The 17524-nt window shown below is 40.5% G+C and overlaps 2 protein-coding genes across 8 annotated transcripts in view; one reads left to right on the top strand and one right to left on the bottom strand.

Annotated features, from left to right (window-relative positions):
- Nucleotides 1-17524, bottom strand: part of GPSM2 (G protein signaling modulator 2) — a 25355-nt gene that overhangs the window by 7534 nt on the left and 297 nt on the right. The window contains exons 1-7 of one of the 3 annotated variants that reach the window (XM_052666978.1): nucleotides 15002-15059; nucleotides 9472-9795; nucleotides 3232-3453; nucleotides 2136-2271; nucleotides 1567-1709; nucleotides 967-1090; nucleotides 603-718 (exon numbers count right to left, since the gene is read on the bottom strand). In XM_052666978.1, the coding sequence (XP_052522938.1) occupies nucleotides 603-718; nucleotides 967-1090; nucleotides 1567-1709; nucleotides 2136-2271; nucleotides 3232-3453; nucleotides 9472-9533 (803 nt within the window). In that variant the 5' untranslated portion in view covers nucleotides 9534-9795; nucleotides 15002-15059. Of the gene's footprint in view, nucleotides 1-602; nucleotides 719-966; nucleotides 1091-1566; nucleotides 1710-2135; nucleotides 2272-3231; nucleotides 3454-9471; nucleotides 9796-15001; nucleotides 15060-17524 lie in introns of those variants that run through there. The other 2 variants (XM_052666977.1, XM_052666979.1) reach the window with 2 other exon arrangements.
- Nucleotides 17160-17524, top strand: part of AKNAD1 (AKNA domain containing 1) — a 14203-nt gene continuing 13838 nt past the window's right edge. For all 5 annotated transcript variants that reach the window (XM_052666972.1, XM_052666975.1, XM_052666973.1 and 2 more), the window contains exon 1: nucleotides 17160-17269. The gene's annotated coding sequence lies outside the window, so the exon portion shown is untranslated. The remainder of the gene's footprint in view (nucleotides 17270-17524) is intronic.

Raw genomic sequence — 17524 nt, 5'->3', positions numbered from 1 at the left:
TCTCTACAAGTGGAATAGAATCTACTCAATACTGAGGCACTATATTTTCCAATTTTCAAGCCCTGAAGTCCAAATAAGACACTAACACCTACACTGCATCTTTGCACAGCTTATATTTTTCTGAGTTACAGCAGCAACATGGCTGTTTACATGTCTAGAGATAGAGAAGAAAAATCTTAATCACAAATTAAGTATACAAAACCACGTTGATACGCACCACTGACTGCAGATGGTGAATATACCTGAGATAACTACTAAGCTCAAGTGTACTAAAAAGTCACTTTGATCAAGCACTCCAGAACTCGCTAAGACCTAACGCAATAATGCCTGGTTCTGGAATTAAGTGAATAAGCGCGTATCAAAAGAAAGGCATCCACAGTGCTGAGAAGTATCTATTTAAAAGTAACTAAAAAGATCAAGATTAACGTTGTCTTAGAAAACCTGAGTAAGCAGGGAAAAACAGAGTATTTTTTTTTACTAAACAAACGCAGCCTTTTTCTAAGTGTGTTCTGAAGAGATGGCTGTTCTGCAGTGAGCTCAAGTAGCAGCACAAGAGCAATTAACTCTATGAGAAGAGGTATAAATGTAAGCAGTCGACTAACTTGTAGTATTCAGAAGCGGTTTCAAATTCACCCAGGAATATGTAGGCATTTCCAAGATTGCTGTATGCTCTTCTTTCAGCTGATCTATCACCAAATTCTTTTGCAATTAGGAGACGCTTAAAAATGTGAAATAAGCATATTAATCACATTTTGTACTGCATAACATACATTTGCACACAAAATTGAACGCCCATAGACTTTCCAACCCTATCTGTTCTTTAGGCCAATGGTGCTTGAAAAGAACAGCCAGACTTGACGCTAGGCCTTAAGATCTAAAGCTTGCATTAAAAAGCTCATGGGAGTATACAACAAAACACATGGATACAAGGTCTGGAGCAACTGGTGATATTTCATGTTGCTGTACCTGCTCATGGGCTAAAACTGCACTCCTGAAGTTGCCCAGAAGATAGTGTGTGTTTCCCAGATTTCCAAAGGCACGTCCTTGTGCTGCTCTATCACCCAGCTCTGTGACTATTGTCAGGTTTTCCCTGTTTTGAACAAGTGAGAAAAGAAAAACTACTGATTTGAAGTCATTTTTTCTCACAGTCATTTAAAACAGATCGTCTTCCTATTTACATAAAAGGAAAAGCAGGATATTCTGCTTTGGCCTACTTTAATGGCATTTATGCAACCACAATTCTTCCACTGTGAAGATACTGAACTGTGCTCTTGTTCATGCTGACCTGCTAGTTTCAAAGAAAAAAGCTATATTATATGCAAGTACACAACATTCAGTTGTCTCAGTCTTGTTCTAAGAGTAATGCTGAATCCTAACGTAGGGGAAGGACTTACCTGGTAATAAAAAGTACACTAAAATGAGAGCTAAACAAAAAACTGTGTACTCTCCAGTTGAAAAGGAAGAAATTCACAGGTCTTATTAGCTCATGACTCCACAAATCTCAATATTTTAACAAACCAGATGAATGTATCTTCTCCATCACCGATATTTAGAGCTACTACTTACTCATAGTAATTTGCAGCTTTTTGCAAAGCATTTTTCACATCCTCTGGAAGCTCCCCTGGATCATGTGTTCCAGCACAAGCCACATTTTTCCCTTTAGAGTGATAAACATTTCCCAGATTATACAGTGCTCTTGCTTCTCCAACCTGAAACAACAATAAAGTGAGGCATTAAAACTTCCTGCTTCCAACTCCTGTGTCACAACAACCTTCAGTGCAATCCACAGAAAGGAGTTTGTTCACTGCTTGCCAAGGCACACTCAGTCCATTCTGAGTATGCTCTCATTGCCTACCCACGTCATGGCCACTTGCACTCCTCAATCGTACTGTATCACATATTATTTCCTTTTGAGATACAGAAGATACATAACAATTATTGAGGCCAATTATTAAAATAATTTTTTTTTAGTCTCCTAGGTGAAATCAGCCATCTTAAACTTGACAGATTCTTATTTCTATTAGAAATACTGGAATATTCAATATTTAATTTCCTCTGAAAGATGGCGTTACCAAACAGAGTTCACTACTATGTATTCTTTGGAGTCTATTTCCGGATTTCTAAGCATCACTCACCTTATCATTAAGCTCTCTGGAAATATCCAGATGTCTCTGACAACAAACAATAGCTTCTTCAAAGTTTCCGAGTACCTTCAAGGTGTTGCCCAGATTTCCACTAGCTTTAGCTTCTCCCACCAAATCTCCAATTGTCCTAAAATTGCGCAAGTAATTCAAAACCAAGCCAACAATCAGAAGAATATATGGAAAGAAAATGTAAGCATATATATATATATATATATATATATATATATTCCATTCAATTATATCTAAAAGGCATTCAAATAAATATGGTTCCGTCTATCGTTACGGAAACAATTAATTTTGTTTCTTATTGATTACACAAAAAAGCAGGCCAGGATGACAGAAAGTTTTAACTGTTCCTTAGTTTTCCTTGACAATCATCCTTTTATTATACAGTAAACCTGCTGGTCTCTCAGAAAGCTCAGAAGAAATACTACACTCCTAGGTTCTGAATGAAATTAAGGCAAAAGGTCACCACCGTCTCTGCCTCTGATACCTGGGGAATAACACAACAAAACAGCAGGTTCCCACAAGGATGCTCACTGAATGTGGGCACCTTCATAGTTACCACACTTAAGCAAGTAAAGGGGGTGGAAAATATAGATTTTTGCTTATATTGTGGTTAAGTCCTACATTAACGTGTGTGTCTTTTATTGGATCTACAATAAATAATTAAAAATGAGATCATAAATAGTGTATGAAATACACAGCTGTAGATTTCAGTGTATCGTATTGTGAGTTTTACACATAGAAACATGAGCAAGTTTTATCTTTTAAACAAGAGAGCCAGAAAGATTTGAGTTTTGGGAACAGAGAAGGGTAAAGAAAGGTTGGATTTAAAGAAGCTTCTTAATTACCCACAAACCTGGTAAGACTTCCAGTTAGTACTAGGATTATGGTGCTAGGCTGAGCATTAGCTCCCAGGTTAAAGGGCAGTCAAGTTACCTACCAGGCCCCCAACCCTCTCCTGTCACCACATTCATGCATTATCTGGCATTAGCGGCAGGTTTTGGTAGGCAGACCAAGAGCCAGCTGCTCACCTCTACAAGAATAGGATGAAATGGAGAACAGGTTAAATACACAAGATTACCTTGCAAGAGTTAAATCATGGTGATGGTATTCCAAGGCCTTTGCATATTCATGCAAGTAGAAGTAGGCATTGCCTAGCTGGCTGTAAATAGCACTGAGTGTTTTTAAGTCTTCGGTTCCAACCTGAACAGCTGCTTCAAAGAAAGACACACCAGCTCGGCAATCTCCTGCTTTACACAGGCGCTCACCTTCCAAAGCCAGCTCCAGGCAAGAAGCCTCCATCCTGCATAGGTTAAGTAAAAAGAGAGGCCTGTCACTCTGTATGCAGTACTTTGTCCAGTAACCTTGAGTTCTGAAAAGGTGCGTTTTACTCAGAGGGTGATGTCCATTTGTTGAGGACAGGAAGTCAGCACCGCAGTACAAACAACCACCATGATTCTCTAACATTACAGAAGCTAAGGCTGAAACACAACTTGGCAGCTCAGTAGTGACATGTAAACATAGCAGTGGAACAAAAAGCTTCAACTGCTTTTATTTTTATATCTTGAGGAGGAAATTCAAACACTGCTTTGTCCATATACAGCATCTGTAGGATCCTAAAATGCTGACTATTCACCATCTAGATAATTTCAGAACAAAGAACTAAAACTCAAGTGACTACTGCCAAATACTGATTTTGACAAATGTAATAATATAGTCTTAGCTTTTTACTGATGTGCTCATGGAGGCAGAATAATCAAAGAATTGAACACTGTAATGGTGACACATAGGTACAAATGGATGTGGCGTTATTTACAGCAGGCTAACAGCAATTGCTTTCTCCCTTCCAGCTCTGCATCCCTGAAGAAGTCAGTTTTACTTTTAGGAAGCTAATGTAGTTACTTACAAAATGTATTATTAAAAACAAACATCTTAAAAGTCCAAATGTTCTTGTGTATCAAAGGCCATGACTACTTCTCCTAAAAGTCTTTCCTATGTAATTCACTACTACTTCATACTTTCCTATTATTTCCTACAGTGTCACTGTTATGAAAATTTTCAGTGCAAACAAAAAAATAGACTTAATGTCTATTATATGTCTATGTCAATTCCTGTTACTTTAATGAAAAACCATAAGTCCAGAAGACACTGGAATATGTTGAATTATTATGAACAAATAATCATGTAATTATGCAGGTATAAAATAGTGCAAGCAGTAAAGAAGATATCAGTGAATCTGTGGATTACATTTTGAACAAAGAATAAAGGAGCTCAGAGAGAGAACAGTGGCTGCCAAAAAATATTCATATGCACTTCTGCTATTGCGAATTCAGGCGTACAAAAGGTAAAAAGCTCAAATTTCATGAAGTGTTAACAGCCATACATACTTTGCAATTGAGATGAGGAGGGTGGGGAGGCAGAAGGTAGGGAGGAAGACAGCTTTAGAGTCATAATCCTGAAGCGTTCTCTAACTTTTTAGGAACGTCTGCATTTTAACAAAGCTTACAAAAATGCCACCGTTCTACTTTTAGAAGATTTTTTTTGAGAAGAAAATTAGTAAGAGACATTCTCTAATCGTTCAGAAAGTGTGCGCCAAACACTGCCAAAAAATGGTGGCCATGACTTTGTCAACTGGTGGATTGTTGTAAGTTTTTCTTCTTGATGGACTATGTTTTGGCTGTTTGGCATTGCAGTCCAAAATAGAACATTTTGCATAATTTAATATATCTTTGTTATCAGATAATATCAAATGCCAGATAATGATATCTACGTGGTTGTAAGAATAAATATTCTAGAAATCTAGTTCAAAACATATGCCTGCTTTCCTTTATATGCAAAATGAGTAACAATTACAAACGTTTGCTTTTCCAACAGCTGTTTTAGCAGCAGCACTAGAAGACAGCTGTTTCTACAAGACACAGCAACAAAATATTTAGTGTACCTGCAATTTTTACATTTATTTTTCTAAATCAGAAAAGAAATAGAAAAAAGAAAATAGAAAAAAGAAAATAGAAATACAACAATCTACAGAAACCAGAGTAAGAAGAAAGCATTTTTGACAAACCTACCGACTTGCTAAGAGAACCAGAAGAACCTGGATCGTAAGTAAAATAAGCTACTAGCACAAAATAGTACCATACCTGCTGGTCTTTGACATTCCACAACTTAAGCACAGTGAGATGACAGACATATTTAACTTGTGCAATTAAAAATACTGTCTGCTCGGTAGTCAGTAATGATGCCAATAGCAAATGGTAACTGAAGTATGAAGTTCTTCCCAGGCACAACTTCTCGGGTTGGATATCCATAACACATGTGATGGTAAGTTTGGAAGCTTCTCGAGAAGCTAAAGCACTCCTATTGCTAGAGCACACAACTTGTTTTTTGTTACATGGTGCAGGTGTTGAATGTAAGACAGAAAAAGGCAGAAATGATTAAGCACAGCATGTTACACCATCAGCAACTGAAGGTTTAAGATTTAAACACATCATTGGGTAATCTTAATCCTATCCAAAGAGGTTCTCTCCGGGCACCTCATGTTAACTGACATGCCTAATTAAAGTGATGGCTAGAAAATATGGTGCTCCTCAGTGCGAAGCTTTAGAACATTATACAATCGTGTTCATTTCCTCTCATCTTTAGCTTGAAAGGATTGCAGTAGAGCTTTCAGTAAAATGCCTATATGGCAAAAAAAGTCAAAATGCTACACCAGACTCCAGACGTATAAATTGAGTTAGCCCATTAAAAAATCATGTTCTTATTTGCAATCTGAGAATGCTGTGGACCAGGAATTTTTCTGATATTCTCTGCACTGAAGTAATTTCACATTATTTCAAAGACTGCCAGATGCAAAGGCAGCATTACCATTTTGTGAAGGAACTTGAAACAATCTTAGGACTCTGCAATCCTGATTTAGTATCACTGATACATATGAAAGATGTGGTTTGTTTTCTATTTTGGTGTTGTGTTTTCTTCCCCATACAGAAAGCTAAAGCTGGTAAGTACCAGCTATTTCAATTCAACCAGAATCATAGGAAGTAAATGAGAACGAGAATTGTTTGGGTAAAAAAGAAGTCAAAATGTAATACTACTTGAGCACACCTCCAGAAAGGTTGCTTCAACAGCTAGTTGGAATCTTTGCAACAACTTGAAGCTATATGGATCCATACACTGGCCTTCCATTTTCAAAGTCTAAATACACTATAAAAAAAATAAAAACAGATGAAAAAAATGTGATGTACTACAGTTGCTTCTACTCAATATTTTACTCACACTTCAGAAAAGCTGTGGAATTATTATGTTATTTTACCACTTTGGAGCAAAAAGGTTTCTACATTTATTTGTAAAGTACAAAAATGGACCCAGAAAATGTGTATATATGAATATATATATATATATATGAATATATATTTTTTACAGACTTTGGAAGACTGCTCTAAAAAAACACATTTTTAGAAGGTGTACGTAACTGTTCTACAGTCAGCAACCCATCACCTCGTGTTCTCAGAGACTGTTCTAACTGCTAATGGTTAAACAGCATGCCAGCAGAGCAGACAGAGCCAGGTTATCAATGTTTTAGGAAGTCATTAAATAGTTAGAAGCAGAATATGAAATTACTTTCTCTGTTCCAAGGGCTGAATCAAATGACTTATTTATTCAACACAGAATGGCTAAACAAAAGATACGCTGAATTCACAGAGACAAGAAAACAAGGCCCATTCATCTCCATACTCCTAATGAAACTCTGTTCCTGCTAAACAGAATAGCTCTCTTCCAGACACAACTGTGGAAATACTCCATTATTCTGCTTACAGTTGCCTCCACCTGCTCTCTGAGAGGCTGGCATCTCCTGAATAATTTCTCATTTGTAAAACTACCTCATCCTTATCTCTGCCTCCAAGCTCTTCATCTTCCCTGGCTCCCATATGCTTTGTTTTGGTTTGGTTTTTAGTCTTGTCTGACCTTCATATTCTCTTTTGAAACCTGACCCTAGTAAAAACACAACCCCTAAACATATGCCTCCATCCAGGCCTCCCCGTTTTTGTCCTCTTTGGACTCTTCCATCCTTTATCTGTTCGCATCTTGAAATGAAGAATGGAAAACTGCTAAGAAATAAGGCAAGAAGAAGAAAAGAAGATTATGCTGATTATATTAGTCTTTTAACACTGGTAATTTAGTTTTACTCCATTCAATTCCTACTTAGAGGATTTCTGAAAACTTACTGTTTGGTGGGGTGTTGCCTTGTACCTACGCTGTGAAACATATGGATCCACGCATGGACACAAAACTAAAACCATCTATTACCTCTCTTAAATTCAGAGAGAGAAAAAATCACTAACGTCACAGAGTGCTATACTACAGATGGCAGACTGCTCCTCATTCCTGCCTCATTCCTGGTTTCCATACATAACACAGAAGTGCGTCACACTGACCAGACCAAACAACTTAACTACATGGCCACTGGAGCCCTGTGTTTAGTCAGACTGTTACAACTTCAATTTTTGATGCATGAACTTAGGAGGCCAAGACAAATTACCTCTACAGATATTTACTCTATAGATCCCTTACTCATTAGTTACAGTTATTAACATCAGCATTTCATTTTAAGTCACCAGTCAATATTATAACAGTTTTTTCTCCATCAGTGTAAGCCTTTTGCAGTTGCTAAAGCCAGTTTACTGTGTGCCACTCAGCTGCTGTTGGGAGAAAGCAGCAGCTTATGCAGTAAGGAACAGACCCACAGTAGGAGCAGGCCAGTAGTTTCCTTGTGCAGCCTGTTCCAACAGAATGCCAGTGGGAAAGTTTGTCTGAATTTAGGAAAGTTTAATATATGAAAAAAAACGAACAACAAAACAAACAAGGATTACATCTCCATATTTTTCAAATGTTTATCACATTACAGTTCTTAAAGAAAGATTTAATAAGGCACGAATACTTCTTTTGTTAATCAGTATCATTTAAGCTTGTACCGAAATAGAGAATCAAGCTGTAAGACATTTTGCTCTACCCTTGGTTACCAAATTTGACAAAGTTACTTCTGGCTTGTCAGTGTAGACAAGGCAATTGGCCATGGCTTTCTTTGCTCATTTACTGTCATAAGAGTAACCTTAACAGCCCCAACTTTTTTGTTAGAGAGCAAGGATGTACTGCAGTTGTCTGGGAACAACCTAGGGCATCAGCTAGATGCAGCCAAGAAACAACGAACACAGCGGAAATACCAAGCTCACACATCAATGATTTCTGCTATCAAAGCCAATGTATACAGATTTTAGCAAAGAAAGAAGAGTTGAAAATAAACGTTATTTACCATTTTTTTCCATATTGACCACGAATAAGTTCCCCCTGCTGAGCGCACTGCTAACCAGAACTATTACTGTACTCCTATGAAATGGAAGACAACCAACCAACACTCAGAAAGCTGTTCTGACTGGATACTGCAAGTACCTTCATGTTCATGTGAATTAATTTTAAGCCACAGCACATGCTATCTTACAAATAAGGGTGGTTCTGTGTTTCTCTTAGTGAGGAAAATGCCTCCAAACAAAGGCTGACTGGGGGAGAGGACAGGGGAATGCAGAAGAACCAGGCTTTTCATTTGTTTTTCAAACAATCATTCCACTGTTCCAGCGTCCCTTCTGTTGAATGAGCTGCAAGATTTACCCTTCCCAGCAGCAGCCACTCAATTACAGTGCACTGCACAATGTTTCTGTTGTTCAAATTCATTAGGGGGAGACTGGAATGCTAACATTTCGTCTCACATCTATAAAGGAGATTCCAGAAGAAAAAGGATAAAAGCATTCAGAAGCGAAATGGCATATCCTCTTGACTTGCAATTATAGGACTTTCTAGTTCAAAGTACCAAAGCAGTTTTTAATCACTCAGTCAAATCTATTATAGGTAAGGAAAACAGTGCTCTAGATGACACTGCCCATCACAGCAGCAGTAATGGGACAAGTACAGAGAACGTTAGCAGACAAAGCTCCATAGTTTGCAGAGGCAACCCAGAAACTAAATGAAGAGATAACATGTATTACCACGCAGGGATCATACGTTGGATCATTCTATCACAAGTCCAAGAAAAAAGACAATAGAAATACAAACACTCATGCACTGTTCTGCACCCGCACACAGTTCCAGAATCATCCAAACTATCCTAACATATAACAAAAGTGAACTTTCAAACTTGAAAAATGAAGGAAAGAAGTGATTTAGCTTTCAGTTTCAATCTCAGTAGCAACAGAGACACCAAACTATTGCAAACACGGTTAGTTTTCTAACATTAACAGTACTTATTCATCCAAACTAAAATTCATCATCTTACCTGTATCGCACATGGAAAGACTGATCTTCTCGCATGCTTATCAAAACATTACTTTCCTCCATTGAGCTGCATTATCAGTAGAGAAAACACTACTGTTCTGTAGCAAGGCGAGTAGTTTGCTACGGAGAATTGTTGTCAGAACACCATTCCAGTTAGTAGGTTAATAAATTGGCATACAGGTATCCTAAGCTGCTGTTTGCAGCTGTTGAAATACTCTTCTTTGTTACTAAGGTAAGCAAGTCACTGCCAGACACATCTTAAACTTTCAGAAACGTGTTCAAGTTCTTTCATCTGTGGCCCTTTCAGCTCCATTCAGCTGCATTCCTGCAAAGGGAACACAAGACGCTTGGCTTGAAGTCTCGTAACATCCCGTTCATAACTCACAACCATTTGTAGCTGATATAAAAGCATAACACTACTCCGACCAAGCAGGAAATGTCAATCAAGAATGTAAAGCCAGAGCCAAAACATTCATATATACACAGCGATTCCCATAGGCAAGCAAGAAAGCAAGAAAGTTTTACAAAAAAACAATGCTCTTCTCTGTTGGAAAGTTCAAGTAATTTATCCTTGTTAGTTTTTTGGTTTTTTTTTTTTTTTTTTTTTTTTTCCTCATGAAGTTCCATGCAAAAAGAATAAAGGATGAAAGCTATAGAATAAAATGTGTAACATAAAACCTATTCCAAACTGCTTTACATGTGAACAGCTGCCAGAACTGGCTGACACAATCCCACCTGGAGAGGCTCATTCTGGAAGCCACCCCTTTGAACGTCAGGAGCACAGAAGCCAGCAGAGGTTTAAGCTCTACTCCCTTTCCCTTCCTCTCCCAAAAGGAAAAGGATATTTTTGTTTTGCCTTCTTATTTTTTATGGTTACATATTCTGAAGTGCCGCAGTTGCTGAATGAGCACCAAACTCTGCTTCAAAGGGACTGCAGCAGCCAGTGCTCAGAAGTTCGACCTGTTTAGGCTGGCAGGGAAAACAATTTACCAAAAAGAAACTATTCAGAAGTTTACCCACTTTTAAGTATATTTTTAGCAGAGGAGTTGATGTATTTATTGCTTAGCACTAACACTACCTTCCTTTGAAAGTAAACATACAGTTGTGTAATTCACAAATGCATATTTCATCAAGAGCTTGCAGAAATGTCACAAGAACAGAACTCAGACTTAAAATTGTCAACAGAACTCACCAATCTCTACATTCTTAATTGTCAAGGAAGGCAATGCCTTCTCATTAGTTTCATCAATTACCAGGTACGAATATTCATGCTTCTCACCACCCTCCTCTCTGACAGCATCTTTCAAAGAGACTGTTCACAGTGTTCTTCCAGTCAAACAACTACTTTGCCCTCCTACGCTCAGCACCAGAGTTATTTGGCATCAACAAGTGGGTGTGGGTATACTTTAGCAATTACAAAGCGTGATACATACATTTTTAAATACCATTGCAACCCACACACTGAAAAGACCACATGACGGGTATTTGCTCTGCACAGGTTTGCACAAAGCTCAAGTCAGGCACCTCCTGCAAGCAGCCGGCTGTAAGTGGCCCTGCCTGCACTCATCGCCCCAGAGCAGTGCTGGTGTTCAACTACAAGGGGACCAAAAGTTACTGATATGCTTCACATCACATGTCCACAACTTGATTTAACTGGGCTCCACATCCATCTCGTATGTCATCTCCAGTGGGTGCCACCTCCCTGCTGCTGGAAGCCCTGCTGCCCCCTCCTGCTGACTGCATGGCACATGGCTGGCTTTGATGCGGGCTTTTGATGCGGGCACAATGGCCCATGTCCAACTAAAGGCACACTGATCAGAGCAATTAATTAAAAATGAAGGTGGTAGATATCCATGAAGACTCTTGCAGACACTACCTCCTCAAATCAGAAGATTCCAGCAGCATCCATGGCTCCTTCCCTCGTCTCACCATCAGCTCATCAGCAGCTACAGGTCTCCTCGCAGCCACAGGCTGACCAGTCACTGGGGGCTGGCTGCCAGAACACACCCAACCCAGCTTGTCCTGCCTCACCTTATAGGAGGCAACAAACCAAGGCCTTCTCTGCCCATCTGCTATTTTTCACAGACCTACAGAAGCATCTGCCAAATGAGATCATCAAAGGCTGAGGGATTTGGAATTGACATGGTGGAAGTATAAATTGAGACAGACCAACCACACACATACTATTTCCTTACAAAAATTAGCTACAGAGAGTGGTTGCTTCAAGATTACAGCAATTTTTCCAGTGTTGAACTAAGTCTGAATTTTCTTTCAGGGAGTGGCTACAGCATAAGTGAAAAAACAGGAAAAGAATCTTGCAGTGGATTACCTGAAAACAAAGCAGAGCTTTGTGTACCAAGTGAAGAAAAAGACAGACCGAGGACAAAAAAAAATACAGCAACGGTTCTGTTACTGAAATACAGAGGTTAGCTTGACTCCTTGAGACCTTGAAAGTGTAAATCCACATATAAACATCAACAGTGAGTCTAGAGGTACTGAACCACAACTGAAACCACACAAACCACAATTTTAGTCTTTAATGATGTCCAGGGATATTTTTAAAATTCACCTAAATTAACACAGAAGCCTGAGATAAGTCCCTCCAAATTTAATTAATTCTACTTCAAATTTAACCTTGCATTCGCACAGAAAACAGACAGCCAAAAGCATTTGTGCAGTAATAACCATTCCCCTCTGAACGTTCCTTAACATAGCAGTGTGACATGTTGGCAAGCAGCTGTTTTCTCCAGACCTTGGCAAGACACAGCACAAGTGCTGAGCCACGAGGGGGACGTGCAGGTGAACAAACGCCAAACGAGGACAAGCAGCGAGGTGACTCGCGGAACCTTACCGACATGCTCTGCTCTGCACCGCGTCTGACAGCTCAGCGGCTGATTAGCTGGTGCCACACAGAAACCCCCCTTACTGACAAAGTGACTTTGAGGTTTTATTCATGGCCAACGGTGGATGCAGAGCAATTCCTGCTCTGGAATATCTTCTTTCCTCCAGATGGCTTTACACACGGCGCAGATACTCTCAGAATCAACCGCAGGGCTCCAGATGAAGGACTGGCTTAGAAGCTCCCAACACACGCAGCGTTCAGCGTAACACCAAATGCAGCCCCTGCCAGACACGGGTGGGCTGCACCCAGAGGGCAGAGCAGGACAGTGGGGGTCTGTAACTACGTGGGACTCTACCTAGGAGCGTGCCTGATAGAGCAGATTCTGCACAGTTTGTCTTTACCCAGTGCATGGGGAAGACCCAGCCTATGCTATCATACTCACCAGACAAGCTGTAAGTAAATACATTAATACTAGCATCTAATGTGCTTGATCCAGATGCTTCCTCTTCCACCCCAGATCTGTCTGCTGACTGACAAACATCAGACCACATGAAACTAAATCACATCACTGAATATTGCAGAAAGTCACCTAGTGGGTGGAAAAAGGGTACTGCATCAGCTTTGGGCCACATGTGACACCCATTCAACAGAACAGGAACCCTACCAACCCACTCAGCACAAGCCTAAGATTTCACTTACAGCATGTTAACAGAAAGCAGCACACAAAGCTTCCTCCCCCGTTCCCAAAATATATATATTTTTGCTTAGGAAATCATCTGCTCCTCATCGGAGAACCAAAATAATGCTAAGAGATATTTCATGGCTACAACTGAATGACCCATGGCTAACCACCTTGTATGAATCAAAAGAACAGGATTACAATAGGGAGGCTTAGAACTTTGACTCCTTAATCTATAAAATGATTTCATCTTCTGCCCCCAGCCTGTTCCTAGTGCTACATTACCGTAAAGGACAAAAAGGGCTTTTGTCCACACACTTAACTCAGCATGGCTGCAGGGGGAGAAAGTTGCAGCGATAACCAAGAGCCAGGATGCCCAGGACAGCCCAAAGTAGGACTGGAAAACAGCTTTACTGAAAACACTGAGTATCGGTAGGAAAAATAAATAACAAATATTCCATAAAAATCTACAATTACTTTACAAGACTAAATAATAATTGATTATATTAATGCACAATTTTATTTTTAATAAGCTTAAAAAATATCCAAGCAAGAAGATCCTCCTAACTCTCAAGACAGTACAAACCAACCAAACAAAAAACAACAGGTAGCGAGTGTGTCTGAGACAAAGCTTGCTCACAACGCAGTGGGGATCACACTGCACCCTCAGCTGAAAATGAAAGCATGGACACAGCTCCAGAGCAGAGTCCAACATCGATTATGTAACTGCTAACACAGTGCTGCATTATGACAAACACGGTAACAGTGGAGACGCTTAATTTGCTGCCCTATTTCTAAACAAGCTTGATCTAATTTTTACATTCTTTGGTTACCTAAACACAACTGACCGTGCTGCGCGGTGCGTTCCAATCCAAGGCAGAGGAAGCTTGGTTCTTCCAGGCCCTCTCATGGACAACAATCCCTCTTCACTCTTCCTCCACATACAGCCCTTTTTGGCCTAACACAACAGACAGTCTGGTTCATACAACTTTATGTTAAAGGCTAAGCAAACCCGAGGAGCACTTCCACATGCCCTCTAGCATTATCTCTATATATTTTCTATCTATTTCATGGATTAGAAGTAGTTAAATTTCCCTTCATGTTTGTGCTGTACCTAGTTTACATAATCGAGTTTGCAGCTTTAATGCTCAAGATCTGCAATATGGCAAACCTTTTCAACCCCACGTATTCTTTCACTTCATTTTTTCTCTTTATCATTAAAGGGCTGTGCAAACATCTCTTTAACAAGTAAGCACTGCCTAGCATTACTTTCAATATCGCTCACAATGATCAGTCCTAAAAAAACAAAACAAAACAAACAAAACAACAACAACAACAACAACAAGAATCTCAATGACCCAAGTTATTTCTTCCAGGTCATAAAAAACAGAAACACCGATAACTGAATCCAGAAGCACTTTCCCAGTCTGAGTCAGAAGGAAGCTCATCCACATTCTTAAGTGTTATTTTATTTTCCTTCCCTGTGAAGCACCCAAACCATGCATAAAAACCACAAAGACGCTTTGCAGTGAGAGAAAACCACATGATGGCAAAAGCTAAAGGGAAAAAAAAAAAACACAAAACCTTGTAATTAAGGAACGTTCACATTTCTGGACAGAATGTATTATCTCTACTCACACCAATTTTTCACACCAATTTTTCGCCTTATTTTCACTCAACAATCACACTGAAATACAAATGCATTCCTTTTAACAGGATCACTCACCAACAGCAGAAAGAAATGCCAGGCACTTAGGACAGTGCAATACATGAGTGAGAAAAATCAACATCTCCTCATTGCTGATGTGTTCATCAGAGTACTGTTGTGGTTCCAAGCCAGCTATTAACTGCAGTAAGTGAGGAAGTGCCCTATGAGGCATTCATCAGTAATACAGGTTTGTAAAGAGAAATGCTTAAGGCATCTTGCAATGATGCAAGCTATACAGTAACTTACAGACCGAGAACGCACTGCTGACAAAAACAAATAGAACAACCAGTACATATACTTACAGCAGGCAAAGGAATGCAGAGCAGCAGCCAACGCACATGTACTGCACGTACTGCACTGACACCTGAGTGTAAGAAACAGCAATGTTCAGGTGGAGCTCTCAGCGCCTCTCTCCCAGAACATCTTTCAGAACAGAATTTCCCTTTATGAAATAATATTTATCTGTAAACAGCTAAATACCTGCCGCCCTGCGTGCAAGGAGCTAACACAAATGCGCACAAGTAACCATTATAACTCTAAGGACAGTTCTGCAAGTAGGTCACGTAAGGCAAGCCCCCACCATAGCAATATACAAAAGGAAGAGAAGACAAAGTGCCTGCAGCATAACAGATCTAATATCCTTATAATAAAACTAGTCAGGAAACAAGGAACAATTCTACGTGCAATGAGATTTTCAGTGCGAAATGCTGGAGTAATATCTTCTCTCTGCCTTGAAGAACAGCAAAAACTGAGTTGCTGGGTGTCCTAGCTCTGAGTTACCAGACTTCACATCTGAATCTCACTCTTGCTTGCCAGGACAACTTCACCATGCCAGTGCTGGACATCAGGCCTCTCCCAGCCCAGGCAGTCACTCAAACACCACTAAATGCTACAGGCTGCCAAGGAGCACCAGATGGGAAACATTCCACAGAAAATGTTGTACTTAAGCTGATGGAGAGTGTTTATCTCAAATGTCTCTAACAACGTGCTCCACTTTGCTCAGCTCTGTTCTGCCTCTTTTGCCCACAGCTGAACCCAAACTCAGTAACACACTGCCACACAAATCCCGCACGCTGCCCAGCCACAACCAGGGGCTGCTGGGTAACAGAGCCCACGAGGCACTGCATACAGAACCGAATTCTGAGCAGCACAACAGCAGGACAGTGGCAGAAAAAAGAGCGAAGAAATTAGAAGACTCGGAGGAGCCCTGTGGTAGACCACATAATGTTTTTCCCCTATAGCTCAGCGGCACGAAAGCTTCCCCTTCATATTAATGATGGTTTATAGCAAAAGTTCTATTATCTGAACAAGAACACATGTCAAGCACTAAGAGGCAACCTGCCACTGACCATCTGCTCAATGTCACACACATCTCAGACCACCTCTCACCAGGCTTTTTTTCCACCAGGTTCTTCTGGTATTTTACACTCCCAACGCTGTGATCTTTAACAACACAGTATCCTATTTTAGATGCACTCATTCACATAGCTAACTTCTGATTGAGTGCCTAAATGAAAGCAAAGAGTTTCTTCCTTCATCTGATACCTTTCTGTTCTCTCCTTCAAGGGAATGGTAACAGCTGTAACAGCTTCATCTCTCACCAGGTCCTAAGATCAGTACTTGTGAAACAAATTATGTCACTGATACGTTACTGATAAGGACTACTAAAAAACAGATCTGAGTATGAATGACAAAGTCGTGCAGAGCAAAAGTGACTGTGCAGTTGCTACCAAAAACAGGAATGACAGCAAGTGGAAAGTACAAATAACTTTGTTATTAAATGTAATAAATTAAGCACAGACACAGTTGAAAATACTGACAGATCTCATCAACTTTTAAAAAAACCAACACATTTATTAACACGACTTCTAACTTGTGGGGAATGAAAGCTGCTCTCCATAATGCACATGGGGACCCGAGTGGCCTAGAAAAATGAGCTGTCATTTGCCGGCAAAACAACACAAGAATAGACAACAATAGTCCTAGCAAATTAGGAAGAGATTTTGCCAACAAAGAGATAGAATTCATTTCCAAAACTGCATTGATCTCCTTTTCAGTATATCCGAAGAATCAGATCTCCTGTATTCGTGCACGCTGCTATTCAGCACACTCAGATGTGCCAGTCTTTAAATAATTCAGACAGCAAAAGGAATAAAAGGAAGAGAGGAGGGAGACAGCAATTTGAGCCAAGTGACAGGGACAGCACATGAAGAAAATGCTGAGATATCCATCAATATCTTTAAAAAAATCAGGGTTTTAGGTTCCAAGCATCAAGTTCTGCTGTATTTCTCCAGCAAGAGCAACGGGAATATACAATTGCAAGCAGCTCTCAAACAAGAGCATTACGACGAGCCCCACAGCGGTGCGTTCCGGCCCAATGAAGCCGGCTCAAGTTTCGGGCAGGTTTTGTGTAAGCTCAGCAGTAACTGAAGGCACAAAGTCCATTCCTCCAGCGGGCCGTGCAACCGCCGTGCCAACGTAACCACGGATGGAAGCAGCGCAGCAGAAGGCTGCCACGAGCCGATAGAGCGCTTCTGAATCATAGCAACGCGTGTGCAAACAAAGACTCGGTAAGGACCACGTCGCAAAGATGACATCAGCTGTGCTTCCAGCTCTAACGAGACCGGCATTTATGCGGAAGGCACAGACCGACCCCGGGAGGCCCGTTATCCCCGCGCGAAGCCGGGCCGCAGCAGCCGACGGGAACCGCAGCCCCCGGGCGAACCGCCGGAGGAAGGCGGCGCCAGTGCTGCGGTACAACTCGACGTCCAGCCGCGGTTCCCAGCAGCTCCACGCGCGCTCGCTGCACGCCTCGCCAGCCGCCT

Source organism: Tympanuchus pallidicinctus, unplaced genomic scaffold (genome assembly GCF_026119805.1).
Source record: "Tympanuchus pallidicinctus isolate F22 unplaced genomic scaffold, pur_lepc_1.0 scaffold7, whole genome shotgun sequence".
Classification (NCBI taxonomy): Eukaryota; Metazoa; Chordata; class Aves; order Galliformes; family Phasianidae; genus Tympanuchus; species Tympanuchus pallidicinctus.
Note: the sequence above shows the minus strand (reverse complement) of the source record. Positions and strands in the feature narration are given on the sequence as shown.